We start from the raw sequence: 19,119 nt of genomic DNA on the forward strand, positions 1-19,119 counted from the left end.
CCCAACCCATTAAAGCTTTCAAACTCTCCTCCACCATAAGCAGAGCCTTCTCTCTAGCCGGTCCCACTATTTGGAACTCCTTGCCTCATGACATCCGCTTGGAGACATATACACCCACTTTCAAAAAAAAACTAAAGACCTGGCTCTTCCAGCAAGCCTACCCTACGTCACCCCCCATCACATAAACTTCTTCTGAAATGGATAACCCCAATCCACAATTGTGAACTCGGCCTGAATATGGATTACGATATGCCTCTGATTTTGGTACTTTGAACTGTTATAATTTTATGTTTATAATTATTTATATATATATATATATAGGTTATAGTATGTAAATCAATACCCCCCTCCAGTGTATTGCTTCCCTGGTTTTTGTTAAGGGCTACGCCCTAAAGTTAACTGTATTTATCTGTTCTTTGTAAGGGCTTCGCCCATAAATTTCATGTTTTACTGTGAACCGATGCGATGTGCAAACGGACATCGGTATATAAGAAACATTAAATAAATAAATAATAAATAAATAAACCTTGGGGGCGTCCCCACCGCATAACGTCATCCGCTTACCATTCTTAAACTCAGCTGACTTCTAGCAATATGAGTTAGCAAGGATTCCTGTCCTGCTAGTTCTGCCACACTGGGACTCCATCTCGCTATCCTACTGGGTGACCTAGGTACCCGCTCCTCGGGGGCCTTGCCGCACTCAGGGCTATCCGCTCCTTGGAGAGCCATTACTTTCTGTTTCTCTGTTCCAGTGAGTTATTGCATCGTCCTCAAACGGCCCTTGCTGTTCTTGTCCGGTCCTCCTCTGTGCCTGATCCTCCATCTACTTCCACAGTACCGGCGTGAGTACAGAACCTGCTCTTCTACCTTTGTGGCATGGATCCTCAGGTTACCCCGCTTGCGGGCCACTACCAGATCCCTCCAGTCTTGTGCAACTTCCCATCGGCTTCCGGCCTACCCTGTGCTGCGGACCACTACCAGAGTTGCCAGCACAAGCTACACCTAGAGAAGGTATTCACCGGACTACTCCACACTGAGGATTACTACTTGAACTGACCAGCTGCAGGTCACTCTCTCTGGACTAACTTGATTGATCCGCTCCTCGGATCACCATTGGCTGTATAATAAAGTTGTTTCCTCTGTTGTCCATCACTACTGAGGCCTTGTCTGTTGTGGTAAGGGCCCACAGTGCTCCTCCCTGTGGGCGGAGTCTTCACTCGCCACAACCCAAGAGCCCACTATTAGTTCAAGACACACAGAACGTAACAATAGGGGGGTCAACTTTCCCTCTTCTACCAACGATGGGTCAAGATCACATCAGAAAAATGGGTACTAAACATCATTCGAGAAGGTTACTCTCTGGAGTTCCGCAGCATCCTTCGGGACAAATTTATATCACCCTGCCACTCCCACACCAAGAGACTAGCAGTGGAAGCCACTCTGACAAGACTACTCAGTCTGAAGGGCTATAACTCCGGTTGCTACGCCCCAACAAAATACGGGGCGTAATTCCACCTATTTTATCATCCCCAAGAAAGAAGGATCATTCCGACCCATCTTGGATCTAAAGAACGTCAACCACCATCTGTGGATACTACACTTCCGCATGGAGACTCTCTGCTCCGTAATAAAGGCAGTACAGCCAGGAGAGTTCCTAACCTCCCTGGACCTCTCCGAAGCCTCACATTCCAGTCTATCAAGATCACCAGCGTTTTCTACGCTTTGTGGTACTGGGACACCATTACCAGTTCCGAAAGCTACCCTTTGAACTAGCAACCGCCCCCAGAACATTCTCCAAAATTATGGTGGTCGTGGCAGCAACACTGAGGAAGGAAGGGATCTTGGTACACCCTTACTTGGATGACTGGCTGATCAGGGCGAAGTCTTCGGAAGAGAGCAGACAGGTGACCAGCAGAGTCAAGAACCTACTGCAGGAACTTGGTTGGGTCGTGAACACAGCCAAGAGCAGTCTATAGCCCTCTCAGTCTCTAAAGTACCTGGGGGCCTGTTTCGACATCAAACAGAACAAGGTCTTCCTCCCTCCCCCGAGGAGGAGGAAGCTGATGGAACAATTACAACAATTGATGACCAGTACACGTCCCAAGGTATGGGACTATTTTCAAGTCCTCAAGCTCATGGCATCAACCCTGGAGGTTGTTCCGTGGTCAAGGGCTCACATGCGACCTCTCCAGTGCTCCTTACTGTCACGCTGGAACCCACTATCCCAGGATTACTCAGTTCGCCTCCAACTCCCAGAAGAGGTATGTTCTCAGCTTCAGTGGTGGCTTCAAGAAGACCACCTGAGCAGGGAAGTAAGCCTATCCCCACCGAACTGGATAATACTCACCACAGACACAAGCCTACAAGGATGGGGAGCTCACTGTCAGGAACTGACGGCCCAGGGACAATAGAACAAGGAAGAGGCGGGATGGAACATAAACTGTCTGGAAGCTCGAGCAGTCAAACTAGCTCCGAGGGCAAGCCATCTGATTAATGTCGGACAATGCTACAACGGTTGCCTACATCAACCGCCAGGGAGGACCCAGAAGCCAGCTGGTGTCTCTGGAAATAGACCCTCTCATGGCATGGGCGGAGGTAAATCTACAAGGGATCTCGGCCACCCGCATTGCAGAGAAAGACAACATCTCAGCAGACTTCCTCAGCAGAGAAAGCCTGGACCCGGGGGAATGGGCATTGTCGAACAGAGCATTCCAACTGATAGTAAATCACTGGGGTCTCCCAGCCATGGACCTTCTGGCCATCTCTCTCAATGCCTGAGTCCCTAGGTTCTTGAGCCGAAGACGAGAGCTGCACTCCCAGGGGAATGATGCCTTTGTCCAGACCTGGCTAGAGGAGGACTTACTTGTACGCCTACCCCCCCCCCCCCCCACCCCGTGGCCACTACTGGGCAAGATCATCCGCAAGATAGAACACCACAGGGGACTAGTTCTACTAGTGGCCCCGGATTGGTCAAGATGCCCATGGTACAAAGACATGCAAAAACTCCTTGCGAGGAGCCCTCTGTGCGTACCTCCACACAGGGACCTTCTCCAGCAGGGCCTGATTCTTCAAGAAGTTCCATCTCGATTCTCTCTTATGGTCTGGCCCTTGAGAGGACTTGCCTGAAGAAGCGCGGGTACTCGAAGTCCGTGATTGACACCCTGCTCCGCGCACAGAAGTTCTCAACATCTCTGGTATACATACGGATCTGGAGAATATTCAAAGCCTGGTGCGAGGACTGTGGGATATCCCCGCAGACGGCCAAGATTCACATGATTCTAGAATTTCTACAGGACGGTATGAAGAAAGGGTTGTTTCTCAACTCCCTCAAGGTTCAAGTAGCAGCCCTCTCCTGCTTCAGAGCTGAAGTGAGCGGAATCCGGACTTGGCCCGTTTCCTAAAAGTGGTGAAGCAACTTTGACCACCCCTAAAGTGGCCGGTGCCCCTATGGAACCTCAATTTGGTATTAGACTTTCTAGCGGGGGCTTCCTTCAAACCAATGCACAGTCTATCACTATGCCTTTTAACATTGAAGACTGTATTCCTGGTAGCAATATGTTCTGCCCATCACATCTCCGAGCTATAGGCACTATCCTGTCAAGAACCGTTCCATAGGTTTACTCCTGGAACGATACAGCTTCGCACAGTCCCCTCCTTCCTACCGAAAGCAGTCTCCGAGTTTCATTTGAACCAAGCCATCTCCAGAGGAACATAAGGACTCTGAATGCTCCTGCCTTCTTCACCATCTAAATGCCGGCAGACTCCTGTTAAGATACCTGGAACAATCGCAACAGGTACACAAACGGATTGCCTGTTTGTACTCCACAGCGGGAAGAATCAAGGCGAAGCGGCCTCGCGAGCGACCATAGCTCGCTGGATTAAGGAAGTAATCAAGGCAGCCTACATAGAGGCAGGAAAGCCCTTAACCCTACAGGTTAAGGCTCATTCTACTAGGGCCCAGGCAGTATCCTGGGCAGAAGCCAAATTGCTGTCGCCCGCTGAGACCTGTCGAGCAACGGCATGGTCCTCCCTACACACCTTCTCCAGATTCTACTGCCTGGATGTTCAGGCCCGAGAAGACGCAGCCTTCGCAAGGGCAGTACTAAGTGAGCCACGGGCAGCCTCCCGCCCTGTCCGGGAGTAGCTTTTGTACATCCCACTGGTCCTGAGTCCATCTGGCTACACCCTAGGAAATGGAGAATTTACTTACCTGATAATTTTGTTTTCCTTAGTTTAGACAGATGGACTTAGCAACCCGCCCACGGCTGCCCATAGAGAAGGAGGGCCTTAGAAAGAGAACCTCGAGATTAAACAAATACGGGTAAGCCATTGCCTACCCCTAGTTCAGGACACCCACAGTTAGTCTGGTGTCGGCGTTAACTTAGTTGAGTACACTGGAGGTCTCCAGTTTTTGAAATCAGTTGAATCAAGTTTAATCAGTTTTAATCAAGTTGTTTACGCAAGATATATATCCACAATGGATTTTCAAGGAAGATCACTGCACGGGTATATCTAGGGTGACGTCAGCTTTGAAATCTGACTCCGTCTCCCATCTGCTAGCAGAAGAGCATATAACCCACTGGTCCTGAGTCCATCTGCCTAAACTAAGGAAAACAAAATTATCAGGTAAATAATTTCTCCATTCTTAAGTATACTTGGTTAATAACAGTTTATTGATTTCTCCAGGAACTTGTCCAAACCTTTTTTTTTTAAACCCAGATACACCAACTGCCTTAACCATATCCTCTGCTAATGAATTCCAGAGTTTAATTGTCCAGTGATTGAAAAATAATTTTCTTTGATTTGTTTTGAATATGCTTCTTACTAACTTTATGGAGTGCCCCCTAGTCTTTGTACTTTTGAAAGATTAAATAACCGATTTACATTCACCCATTCTATTCCACTCTTGCTTTTATTAGACCTCTATCATATCCCTCCTCAGCCGTCTCTTCTCCAAGCTGAACAGCCCTGACCTCTTTAGCCTTTCTTCATAGGGGAGCCGTTCCATCCCCTTTATCATTTTGGTTGCCCTTCTCTGTACCTTTTCCAGTGCAACTATATCTTTTTTGAGATGTGGTGACCAGAACTGTACACTGTAATCTAGATGCAGTCTCACCATGAAGCAATAAAGAGGCAATATGGCAATCACCATTTTATTTTATTTTATTTTATTTTCCTAATTCCTAACATTCTTTATACTTTTCTATATGCTCTTTTGACCACTGCTGCACACTGAACCAAGTATTTCAAAGTATTATCCATTATGACATCCAGGTCCTTTTCCTGGCCAGTAACTCCTAATATGGAACCTAACATCATGTAACTAGAGTGTGGGTTACTTTCCCCCATGTGCATCACTTTGCACTTATCCACATTAAATTTCATCTGCCATTTAAATGCCCAGACTTCCGGTTGAGCAAGATTCTCCAGCAATTTTTCACAATCCACTTGTGATTTAATGACTCAAAATAATTTTGTATCGTCTGCAAATTTGATCACTTCACTCATTGTTCCTGTTTCTAGACAGTTTACAAATATATTAAAAAGCATCAGACCCAGTACAGATCCCTGAGGCACTCCACTGTTGACCCTTTTCCACTGAGAAAAATTACCATTTAGTCCTACTCTTTGTTTCCTGTCTTTAACTAATTTGCAGTCCATAATAGGACATTTCATCCTATCCCATGATTTTTTAATTTTCTTAGGAATCTCTTATGGGACACTTTGTCAAATGCCTTCAGAAAATCCAAATATACTACATCCTGCGGCTCACCTTTATCCATGGGTTTATTAACCCCCTTTAAAAAAAAAAAAAAAGTGGCAGATTTGATGAGGCAAGACATCCCTTGTGTAAATCCATACTGGCTGGGTCCCATTAAACCATGACTCTCTATATTTTCTGTGATCGTGTTCTTTAGAATAGTTTCCATGAATCTTCCCGTCACTGAAATCAGACTCACTGGTTTATAGTTTCACGGATCATGCCTGGAGCCTGAATATAACTTTCCTTGTACTTGGGTTTGGAAAAGTGAGTAATCAGATCTAAAAATCTAAATCCATCCTCTATGGTACCAAAAGAGCAATTCTGCTGATACTAGCCCTCTCCTCCACCAGCCTCTGCGGAACCATAATAGGTACTACTGCTAGTGTTATTCAAGTCAGTGAAAATTGCATAGAAGTCCTATAATATGCTCTAAAAGGAGCCTGTATCTGTCAGAGATTTTTTACTTCCTTCCAGAACTTGTCGGACAAAAAATCCATTTGAGCATAAGTCTTGCTCTTTTTAACAAATTCTCTGGGGCAGGGGAAAGCTGCTTCTTCCAGTTAACCAGAATCAAAGCCTGCGCAGCTATCACCAATTTTGTAAGTAACAAAACTGTATCCTCAGTAGAGAAAAAGGAAGGAGTGAGACCAAAAATGTACAAACGAGGATCAGCACGTAAAATAATCTACAAAATATTTTCAGTTTTCTGCTTCACTTTACCCTAGAAATTCTGTATAGCCAGATATTGAAAAGTGATATGAAGAAATAACCCTTTGGCCCCATAATTTTGCAAACATTTATCAGAGCATTCAGGATAGATAGCATTCATCCTGTTGGGAGTCAAATAAGCCCAGTGTAAAATGTTATCTTATTACTCAACTATTATTGCAGAGATGGAGCAATGATTATTAAAAGAAAAAAATATTATTCCACTCTTTCTGCAACAGATCTACTCCCATTTCCCAAGACTACATATGTAAGGCCCCATTTATAGAGAGTGAAGTTTTCATTTTTAAGGTTTTGTAAATCTTATTTACTCTTCCATACATCCCATTCCCTGAAACAATTGCATTTTCTGTCAGAGAGGGAGCAAGTTAACAAGAGGTTCATTTCTCACAAGGTATCAACATCTGTCAACTGGGAAAAAGCAAATGTGAGAAAATTCAATAGCTTAAAATACTTGAGAAGAAATTTCCTTTATCAAATAACTGAGAAAAAATATTTTCCCTAACTTGTCTTCTAAGTTCCAATGGTTAAGTGCCCAAAATATTCATTTAGCTGGATAAGGAGTGAGTTATCTGGTTAAATGTCTCTGATTATGGACCTCAGAAAGCCCATATGGTTCAAACAACTGATTGCTGAAGCACACAGGATGGAGAGCAGCTGCATGGGTGGCTAGAGTCACTGCAGAGTTGGATGTGAGAATTACTGAGAAATGAAGGGAAGAAGGTGAGGGGTAAAAAGGTCTGTGGTAGAGAGTGAGACCTGGGGACTAAGGCAGTGGTTCTCAACCTGTTTCCCATCGTGACACACCTGACAGACCTCGCTCACATGTATGACACACTGCTCATTACAATTCACAGTGGAAATAAAAAATAAAGGTCCAGTATTATTTTTATTGTTAAGAATGACACAAGGAAAAGATACGTATTCTGTCTGAACAGAAACTGCATATATAGTAAACATCTCACACCAAAACAGCACCAGTTTCCAGCACTTAAACAGTAACCACCTTACCTAAGAAAAGGCAACACTGAAAATATTACACCAGGCCTTAAGACACCAATACATCTCCTATTAGGAAAATGGACCAAGTCAGGCTGCTATAGAGCCCTACACAGAAACTACACGCCAGCAGAAAACCTCACCTGAATCACGTGCTGTCCCTCACCTAACATAGAATAAAGAGACCAAAACGCATAACTAGAAGCATGCAGACAAAAAACTGAATTGGAAACTGCAACAAGCCGGAGTCTCTGTATGCAGTGCAACAAAGGAAAAAAAGAAACATCACCCATCCTTATAAAACAAATCAAGAAATATAAAATCAATAGCAGTAAAACTGTACTAACAAAAAGAACAGATTATTTCAAAACAGCCAATGAATGGAATATCCAATAATTAAAAACTCATATCAAAAATTTCTAGATACCAATATAATATTTCAAAATAGACAGAAAGACCCAGTAATGAAAAATAATAAGGATACAAAAAATGTTTTGCTCTGCATACTTGGGAACATTTGATATCCAGGTGCCCTGAGATTGTTTTGAATTGGCAGGAGGAGGGGTGGTTTGCTTGCAACTTTCTCCTCTCTCTCTCTCTCACACTGGCTCTCAATCGCTCACACATACACATGCTTTTTTTCTCTCTTAATTACACATTTACACATATGCTGTCTATCTTTTCACGCTTACACACACAGGCTTTCAATCACACACATACATGCTATCTTTTTCTCTCACACAGATTCTCATTCACATGCTTACACACATACTCTCTCTCTTTCTCTCATTTACACACAGGCTCTCAATCATATACTCACATGCTCCCTCACCTAAACCAGCTCTCAGTCACACACACATTTACTCTCTTTCACATATACAGGCTCTCAATCATTCACATACATACACACACACACACACACACACACGATCTCAAACACACATGCTTGCTCATTCACTCACTCTCCCCCGTTCCCCGAACTAGTAGCAGGAGCAGCCTCCCAAACCTAAAGGCAGCAACAACCTCCTTCATTTTCAGCCCTCACAGAGAAAGGAGTCCCATCGGCCATGGGGGATGACGACGTTCTTCGTTTTTCTCCGAGCCACGCTGCTCATTCCTCAGGCTGCGCTTCTCTTCTTTTCTTCGGGCCAATGTTGTCCGCACTAGCATGGTGTCGTCTTCCTGTGCATGCACCTGCTGCTCACCACTTCCTCTTCCGGGGCGCGGTAAGAAGAGAGCATGCCGGTGCCGCTGACTCCAGCTCTCCTGCTGCGTTCCGCTCGGGCTATCAGCATTTTAAGCCCGGGCGGAGGACCTATTTCGCTTGGGTAGGGGGAGCAGCTGGGTCAGCGGGGGACTGGGAAGTGTGGCGACACACTTGCGTGTTCTTGGTGACACACCGGTGTGTCGTGACACACCAGTTGAGAACCACTGGACTAAGGGATTGGGGATCGATGGCAGAAGTGGATGTTCCAGGGGAGAGTGGGGACTGTGATATTGAGAGGGAGACTGGATACTTGAGGATTGGGGGGGGAGGCTTAGATTAGGAGGGAGAGTTAGGGACTCAGAGATTGAATAGGGACATGGTAGGAGCCACAGCAGCAGATGTTATGGACAGCTGTCTGCTCTTCAGTCTTGGGAGGAGGGGGAGCAGGCCCCACCCTTCCATAGTGTCAGCCCTGTAGAAGGTAATTGTTATATGTTGGTTATATTACTATATTACTTTAAAAAGTTACTGGTTACTTCTGTGTTGAGATAACTGATTGCATAAACAATTACTTTTCTTTCATAAGATGTTACTTTAATTAAGTTTTGTGTAAAGATAAGGTATTTCCCTTGACCCAGTCTTTCTAAAACTTGAGGTATTTTGAAGCATTTAAAACCTGAAATAGTTTGTATCACCTCTGTTGCAATTGTGAGGCACATTCGGGATTGGTGGGGTAAATCCACACACCCATGCTACTGTGGGTTCTTTCCTGACCGGGGCGCTGTTACAGTTATTGAAGACCCTTCAGTCTGTTTGAAGGTGTTCTGAAATCTTCCAGTAATAATAATACATGCCAGACACTCTGGTGATATTCAAAACGAAATCCTTCATTGGAATAACTGAAGATTAAAACCAGCAGCATGCACACTGAAGAACAGAGCAATTCATACAGCAAAAACAAAGGACAGGTCATAGTCCAAAATGTTAGTCACTTTACATTATCTGCTAGCTCTGAGGTACTCTTTGAAGATGGGTCCCTCCTTGGGCGTTTCCTTTTTGGTACCTGCTTTCTGGTGTGCAGGTCAATGTAGTCTTGAGCAGATGAGCTTCTGCTGACTGCTTCAAGGCAAAACCTCGGAAAGTAGATCTCCCAGTGTGGCAATCCTTACTCCAGTTCCAACCAGAAATCCAGAACTCCTCGGTAATCTCCCACACTGTTAAAAGGAGTATGACACTACCCTCTTCCGTTGGATCTCTTTGGGACTCTTCCCTCTTAAGATACCTACTTGGATTCCAAGAAAATTTCTCAAGTTTCGAGGACCCGAGTACCCCATCCTGGGGTTTCGGCCACCTTCTCTGGACGGGAGACTGAAGGAACACAATATGAGCCAAAATGGGCTCATGAATTTTGTTAAATAACATTCTCTCACAAGACTCCTCCCATTAGACAGGGTCAGGGAACACTACACCTTGTTAGTTTTTCTGATGTCATACATCCAAGACTTCGGAAGTTAAAATGATTAGACACTTTGAGGCTGACAAAAAAGGACTCGGTAAAGACCTGGGATTCCTATCACATTATGAGCCATAAAACTATACTGCCTGATATCTTCTGATCACTCATCAACCCCCCGCAGGCCCACAACCCTTCTCCCCCCTTTCCCTTCATGCTCGGTCACACTGCTTTATATTTTCAGATAGTATCACCATTTGCTTATTAAACTTTTGACCAGAAGAAGAGAGTTTTAGCTCTTCAAAGCTAGTCAAGAAATATAGTAAGTTAGGCTAATAAAAAGGTTTCACCATTTTTTTATTTTTTTTTTGCTTTTATTTGTTAAGTTCCATTTCTGATCATATAGCCAGTGTCTGTGAAAACTTTGATATATAGTAAGAGATACTTTAGTGACAACCTTACATCTCCTTCTGGTTCTACCTCTCATGCATAAAGCTTGGTGCAATATTTTATTTTTATTATTAGTTGTAATTTTATAACCAGAATAAAACCTCACTCAGGCATTTGTGCCTTGTAGTCTAATCGACAACTAAAACTTTAATTGGAACTGTATCGACCGATATAAATCCCGTACAATTTGAATGAAAGAGGACAACAGGGGAGGAGCTTATAAATATGAAATACTACTTTTATTATAAATATTTTTAGATTCAGCTAGTTTTGTGAGGAAACAAATCAAGCAGTGTGTGCCAGTCTATAGGAAAAAAAAGTAGACTTGCAGACTGCCATTAGAGAATGTCATCAGGCTGGTTCCCACTGCTCTGTTTCTAAAGATGCTTCATATCTATTAAAATCTTCTTCTGTTTTCTGATTGATACCACAGCAAACCTGTCTGTAGTTTTCAGTCACCGAACCTAGTTTGTCTTGGTTTGCAACAACTTGTAACTAGTAATCTTGCCCTGTTGCATAACGAGGAACTGTAAACTAGCAGACCTGCATTTGGGTTTAGACAATCTAAGTTTGTTGCCTCTGGCGCCAGATGTTTATAGGTACTGGGTGTTGCTGATGCTGCTTGCCAGGATCTGGGTCTGCTGCCCTGGCGCCAGCCGTACAGAACCAAGCAAAGAAATCCAGAACAGGGGGCTCCTGCAGCCATTGTGCCTGACAGAGACCCTACAGCGTCCCACCCCTCGTAGTGGCTCCCATGGGTTACAGGAAGCCCATTGCGGGAGGAGGGGGGGGGGGGGGACAGAGTGCGGCCGGATCTTTGTCAGTGCGCATCAGCTGCCGGAGGCCCCGTGCTGAATTTCTCTGGCTGCTGCTGCTGTTGTGTGGCCGGTGCGGAACTGGGGTGCCCACCCCTGAGAGGAAGGTTTGAGCATGCAATTAGGGGAATCTTTCCCCATTTCTATACCCCCCCCCCCCAAACTCCCCCCACCTCATCTATGAGTGCAAACCAGACCAGCAATCTTCCTGGCCTGTGCGTCCCAGAACATCTGGGACTGCTGCATCACCATCGTGGCATATCAGTGCTCTCAGGACCACCTTTGGGCAATGCAGCAGCACGACAGGAATCTTTGCAGATGCCAGGAAAAGTTTACCAGGTCATAGCAGCGTGTGAAATAGAAAATGTCATATCCCAGCATGGAACTGTAACTTTAGAAGCAGGTGCCACTGACATTTTTCCCAGCCTAAAAAGATCTCAAAAGTGTTTTTTTGTACAGATGAAAATCTTTTCATGGAATATAACTACTGGCATGTAAGAAAATTCTAAGAAAATTATTCTCTGCAAGTTGGCTACTGCTGCAATTTGCTCACCAAATTTGATCAAAATAGAAAATCTGACTACAGGGTGGAGAAAGGGGCAATTATCTGCTGATTTGTATGTAGTTATAGCTCTCTGAACAGGCTGTTTCCTTTTTGTCTAGTAATTGGATAGTACAAGTTGTACCACTCTATGACTACATTTACAGAGGCTGCTTACTCATTAGGGTCTGATTTCAGGTCAGTTATTGTGCTGCCCAATACAATAAGGTGAGTCACTCTTCCCAAGGAGGGGATCTGACTTTCAGTGCTTTGCTGCCTCCTTTTCTTCAGAGCAGCATTGACCGAGTCCTTTCAGTGTTATCCATACAATGTAAGCTCCTTTGACCATGCCGTGCCCATGGGGGCAATTCTCAGCAGCCCATTTTGTTGGAAGGTACACACACACACACAGCTTGTATTGAACTTTCTGTGACTCAGTGGTAAAGCAGCATGCATGCATTTGAAAATGCAAATACACACATGCTATTTGTGCCTCTGGGAATGCCTGTTCATAATTTGGCTAAAAGTGCACAGGCTGCGAAAGCCAGTATGTACCTTTAGCTGCTTTGAGGGAGACAATTTTCCAACACGGGAAGTGATTTTGTTGGTCCCTGGCTAAATCCCTCAGAAAATCACCCAACCCATGATGTGCCACTAAAATGCTAAGTCATGTTTATGTTAATACTAACCTGAAAGAGTGCTGACTGTCAGTGTATCCTAAATAGGCCTATAAATTTGTTGTGGAAAATTCTGGGGCAATCATGACTTTGCCATTGTATAAATGAAAATTGCAGTTCAGACTATGTACTGCACTAATGCAGAGTAGGGATGACTTCCAATGCAATGCGAAGCATATACTGTACTGACGCTGAAGGTATTCTCTGCAGCTAACATTCGGCATCTTAACCAATAGCTGCAGTAGCTTCTGTAGCCTCTACTTCAAGGTTTGGGCTGAGTTGTGCAGGAGACACACTCTGTCCTGGGACAAAGTCCACGTGTACAGTCACACGGTCTTTTCAGCCCCAGGGCATGAATTTTTTGAATGGGGGTGGGGAAGGCTGAACATACAAAGCCCAAGGTTGCAGGATGTACTCAAGTCTCTTTGATGTACTTATTCTCTTTGATGTACTCTGGATGTACTTATTCTCATTGATGTACTCTGGATGTACTCAAGTCTCTTTGATGAACTCTGGATGTACTTATTCTCTTTGATGTATTCTGGATATATTCAAGTCTCTGATGTACTTATTCTCATTGATGTACTCTGGATGTACTCAAGTCTCTTTGATGTACTCTGGATGTACTTATTCTCATTGATGTACTCTGGATGTACTCAAGTCTCTTTGATGTACTCTGGATGTACTCAAGTCTCTTTGATGTACTCTGGATATACTTATTCTCTGGATGTACTCAAGTCTCTTTGATGTACTCTGGATGTACTTATTCACTTTGATGTACTCTGGATTTACTCAAGTCTCTTTGATGTACTCTGGATGTACTCATTCACTTTGATGTACTCTGGATGTACTAAGTCTCTTTGATGTACTCTGGATGTACTTATTCTCATTGATGTACTCTGGATGTACTCAAGTCTCTTTGATGTACTCTTGATGTACTCAAGTCTCTTTGGTGATGCATTGTCGCCGAGCCAATAACCACGCTGGACACTCCTCGGGGTGTTCCAAAATACAAAATTTACTGTAGCAATCTTCAGTGGGTTATTATTTGGCACCAGTACAGTGCTGTCAAGATTATGTCCAATCTCTATCCACAGTCACAGTCATGTTTCTCTGGGTGAGTGTCCCTGAAGGTGGCTGGCACTAAGATCATCTAACCTCCCAGAATGTGGACGATAGGCTTTTTAGCAGGGCAGGGGCTGGGTCTCCCTTCGTATATGAAGAAAATCACCTAAAGTCACAGATGCTTTCCCAGAGTCCCAACCACTCCACCCTTTTTGTTCCTGGTCTCCAGCTGAACTCTTTTTCCACTCCTCAGTTTCCTCTCAAATGTTGAAGATGAACCTCTCACTGAAAGTCCCAAAATGTAGTACAAAGGTGAAATCCTCAGTCCCATCTCCTGGGCAGGAAGAGTGAGCAGAACGTCTTTCCAAAACAACAGAAAGGACACTGATTTTCTCAGCACCAAAAATACTTCTCTTGTGGCAAGTCCCTGCTGTCCTTCCACATAAGAACATAAGGCTTGCCACTTTGGATCAGACCAAGGGTCCATCAAGCCCAGCATCCTGTTTCCAACAGTAGATTGATCTCATGCTGCTAATGCCTGGGGATAAATAGTGGCTTTTCCCAAGTCTGTCTGGTTAATAACACTTTATGGACCTCTCCTCTAAAAAGTTGTCCAAACCCTTTTTTTGACCTAACTATGCTAGCTGCCTTTAACACGTTCCTTGGCACTAGATTCCAGAAAATTGTGAGTTGAGTGAAAAGTAATTTTTTACGTTTTGTTTTAAATGTGCTACTTATAACTTCATGGAATGTCCCCCTACTTTTTGTATTATTTCAAAGAGTAAATCACAGAGTCACATGTACCTGCTCATGATTTTATAGACCTCTGTCATATCCACATATTTAGAACCCAATAAACATTCTATCCAGAACTTTTCCATTATGGTACAATACACAGTACTCATTCATTATATACGCTGTCATCTAGTGGCTATTTACAGCAACTGTCTACATAGTAATTTTCCCTAAAAACCACTACTGCAAACTTTATTAACCAGGTTCAAGACTTCAGGAGCGTGTCAAGGCCTTCCCCAAAATGCTGTCCCATGCCACTTTCCAGGAATAAAGGCCCATTTTGAAGATCTGTCACATTAATATAGCTGGTTAAGTTGAAAGTCGCTGCCATGGGGATTGGCACCCACAAACTTATTTGGTTGCGTGCCTCAGCTCTTTGACCAGAAGTACAGGAAAGACACGCTGATGTGCTGTGTACAAGAAAGAATCTCTTTGGAGATAACGTGGAAGAAGCGGTCGCACAGATCTGAAAACACTGTATAACGCTCCCACAGCTTTCTGGTGACATGCCAAACCTAGCCTCTTCAACTAGGAGGTAACCAAGAGTTGGGTAGAGAAGGATCTTCTTCCATTCGAGGAGGTGCTTCTTCCTTCTGAGGAAGCACTATCCTCCACCTCCTTGATCCCATTCACAGCATGCCCCCCATGCCCATCCTTAGCAAGAGCAGGCCCCTTAGCCCCAGACAGCAACCCAATCAACAGCTAGGATGCGATATTGACTGGATCACAAAGAGCATAGCCAGCATCCCAGTACCCATGATGAAAACCTTCCCATCAGAGGCAGGTTGCGATTTTACATAAACCGGTGGCCCAGTGTAACTTCAGCTGCTTATGACGTCAGCATCATTAGAAGAGGGTACAAAGTAAATCTATTGGGTCTCCCACCAAATTGGCCCCCGGAGCCCAGTTGGGGCCTCTCACGTCATCAGAAACTGCTACAAAATAAGCTCTCCTCCCTCTTGCCAGGCCAGTGTGATTGAGCCTGTTCCACCAAGAGAAAGAGGGCAGAGATCCTACTTTTTCATTCTGAAGAAAACAAGAGGACTCTATCCCATCCTAGACCTAAGAGCTTTAAACAAGTTTATCAAAAGAGAAAAGTACAACATGGTTTCCCTGGGCATCCTGATCCTTTTTGTACAAAAAGGGGACTGGCTATGTTCTCTTGACACCTAAAGGATTCTTCCACCCACAGAGAGATTTTCCATGGTTACACGAAATATCTCAAATTCATCTTGGAAGTCCATCACCCCAAGTATTGCATGCTGCCATTTGGCCTAGCATCAACCCCACATTTCGTCAGCAAATGCTTTGCCATGGTGTGGCGCACTTGCGCAAGCTGGAGATGCACAAGTATCCCTGTCTAGATGACTGGCTAGTCAAGAGAACATCTCAGGTGGGAGCAGCAGAATCAATGTACATGACCATCCAGGTGTTGGAGTTACTAGGGTTCTTTATCATGTGATATACTACATCAATAAACAGGGAGACACGGGATCCAGACGTGAGACTCTGCCACCTCTCACGGAGTGGTTCTCAGGATCGCATACCTTGCTGGCATGAAGGAATGTCCTGGCAGACAGACTCCATCAGTCCTTGGAACTCCTCAAGCGGTCCTTGAACCAGGGTGTAGCAAACCAGATTTCTGCCAAAGGAGCATACATATGGTGGATCCTCAGAACAGGAAGGTTCCACTCTTCTGTTTCAGAAAGAGAGGGCAGATCAAACTAGCCTTGGATACCTTTGCCCTAAATTGGGGTATGCATATTCTCCTATTCTGTTAATTGCAGTCTCTGTTAAAGCTCAAAAGTATGAGGAACTATGAAACTCCTTTTTGGCCAAGACAGAAAATGTTCCCACTCCTCAGGGAGATGTCCATCAGGAAAACAATCTGACTGGAGACTTCCCCAGGTCTCATCACTCAAGATCAAAGCAGGTTGTACCATCCTAACATTAGGTCCCTGACACTCACTGCCAGGATGTTGAGAGATTGACCCTGGAACCCCTTGATTTATCAGAGGATCTGGCTCAAGTTCTTTTGGCTTCAAAAAAGAATTCCACTAGAAAGATCTATGGGTTTAAGCGGAGGAGGTTTACTTTGTTATGTAAGCCTATTCCACATAAAAGCTTTTTAATCACCTTCTATATCTATCCAAGTCTGGCCTTAAGACCAATTCAGTAAGAGTTGACCTTAGTTGATCTGATGTATGCAGGGCCTGCTTCATCTGAATCCTCCCATCAGGTCTCCCACTGGGTCTTGGGACATCAACATCATTCTGTCACAGCTGATGAAAACTTCCTTTGAGCCCCACTGCACTCCTGTAACCTGAAGTACTTGACCTGGAAGATTATATTTTTTTTGTGGCAGTCACTTCAGCATGCAGGGTCAGTGAGCTCCAGGCTCTAGTAACTTATTCACCTTATACCAAGTTTCATCATGATAGGGTGGTCTTACTCACCCATCCAAAGTTCTCATCTAGGGTGATGTTAGAGTTCCATCTTAACCAGCCAAACATCTTTCTAACATTCTTTCCCAGGCCACATGTCCATCTAGTTGAATAAGGACTACACAGTTTTGACTGAAAGAGAGCCTTGGACTTCAGCCTGGAGCAGAATGAAGTCCAAAGAAAGTTCACCCAGCTTTTTGTTTCTTTTAATGCCAGCAAACTAGGGCTACTTATTGCCAAACCGACTTTATTTAATTGGCTAGCAGATTGCATCTCCTTCTGCTTTACCTAGAGGGCTTGAATCAGGTGGGGCCATATCAAGGTTCACTCTGTCTAAGCCATGGCAGCATCAGTGGCTGAACCGCTGTATGCTGCATGTGGGTGTGGCAAACACACGAGCACACAAGGGGCCCACATCCTCCAACTTCCCTCTCTGACAGGTTTTGGCAAACTCCCCACCAGGCACTGCACACTAGCTCACACACACACACACACACACACACACACACACACACAGTGGAACGATAACAGATCCCAGGGTAATTAATATCAATTTTTATTATTTGGTAACATTAATATCTATTTTTCTCCATACATTGGACAGGGATGGCCAATGCAACATGTTTGTCCTGTCTATCCTGCGGAATTCTCTCCTGCTGCCTGTTCTTCCAGGCTGCTCCTCATAAGTAAGGTGCATAAGAGAAAAAAGGCTAGTTGCCAACAAAAATATTGTTGTGCCTGTTGGCACTTATTTCCCCTTTTTTATTGGAGCAGCCTGTATAGGGATTTCCCCACATGTGAGAACTGCCATCTTGCTTGTCCTCAGTGAAAGCAGAATTGCATACTTGTATCAGGTGTTCTCCGAGGATGTCAGTCCTCACGAAATCCACCCACCTCCCCTTTGAAACTGGCCTCTGTGTTTTCTGCTTAAATATAAATGAGGGGGCCCCCTGGTGGATGTGTGACATAATGGCATGTGTGGGCATGCTCACTGAGGCACAATCAATGTTCTAGAAATTTTGACATAAATTTTCTGGGCCGGGCTCCATCGGATGATGTCTCCCCCACGTATGAGGGCTGACGTCATGCTGGCCTGGGAAAATATCTGTCACAGGGTAAGCAACTCTGCTCTCTCCGCTCCATCTCCTCGTGGAGAAAACTTCAAAGAGCCACGTGCCCCAATGGATTCATTTTTCCTCTCCGTCTCCCCACCCTCCCAGAGAGGAACCCAATTCCCCAACAAACCTCCCTCCCCTGTAGACTGATCTCCCCATCCTTTCTCTTCCACAGCAAGGCCAGAATGATGGGGGGCAGGAGGCATCAAGCTTCTCTTCCACTCCACTGACTTCCAAAATGATGTTGGCTGAGCTGTCTCACTACTTTGGCCATGCACGTGTGTGCAGCTTGATTTTTTTTTTTTTAACTCTGAGGTCTTTCGCAGTAGTATATGTTTTACTGTATGTATTTACCTCCTGCAATTTACAGGTCTTTTCAGGGGCAGTACTGAAGTTGTTCTGGATCGTTAAAGAATTCTCCATATTCTCTAATGTGCCCTTATTGTAACTTCAGCTTCCATTTTTGTTTCCTTCTGTAATGTTATTACATTTTTTTAAATAAAATAATTCAACCATATTAAAAATAAAAATAAATGGGCAATATCTTACAACTGTAACTCATAGAACAGTTTTAAAGTTGCTTTTGCAGTGCTGCATATTTGCAATTGTTTATTTCAAAGTCAGTTTTTTATATTTTTCAGGTGTCACATGAGTTTGCTGTTAATTTCAATCCTACGAATCCCTTTTGTTCAGGTCGGTATATATGTGCTAGCATTTGTAATCTAATAACACACTATGAATTGATTTCTTCTTGCCTGTTAAACAGAGAACTTCATATGCTGTACTCTAAACCCTCCATAAGAGGATTCTCCTACCAGGCTGGACAAGAGGAGTTAAGTGACTGATTGATAGGCAAACAATGAACATACAGGTTTGAAATGGATTAATTATTTGTACAGATTTCTTATAATTGCAACCTCTTAAATAAGTTTTTGAAATGTGAGAGTCTTTTTGTAGAATTGCAAACTAAGGGCTGATTTATAGTTTACTAATAAGGTGGCGACCCAAAGTCAGAATTATCCAGGAGTGCTCGTCAAGGCAACCCTCCCAGCAAGAGAGATGCACAAT

The 19,119-nt window shown here is 44.1% G+C and overlaps 1 protein-coding gene across 4 annotated transcripts in view; it reads left to right on the forward strand.

The window, feature by feature from the left end:
• The window catches only part of CPNE2 (copine 2), a 455,723-nt gene that overhangs the window by 371,334 nt on the left and 65,270 nt on the right, over positions 1-19,119 (forward strand). For all 4 annotated transcript variants that reach the window (XM_029608729.1, XM_029608728.1, XM_029608731.1 and 1 more), the window contains one exon: positions 18,693-18,744. In XM_029608729.1, the coding sequence (XP_029464589.1) occupies positions 18,693-18,744 (52 nt within the window). The remainder of the gene's footprint in view (positions 1-18,692; positions 18,745-19,119) is intronic.

Source organism: Rhinatrema bivittatum, chromosome 7 (assembly GCF_901001135.1).
Source record: "Rhinatrema bivittatum chromosome 7, aRhiBiv1.1, whole genome shotgun sequence".
Lineage (NCBI taxonomy): Eukaryota > Metazoa > Chordata > Amphibia > Gymnophiona > Rhinatrematidae > Rhinatrema > Rhinatrema bivittatum.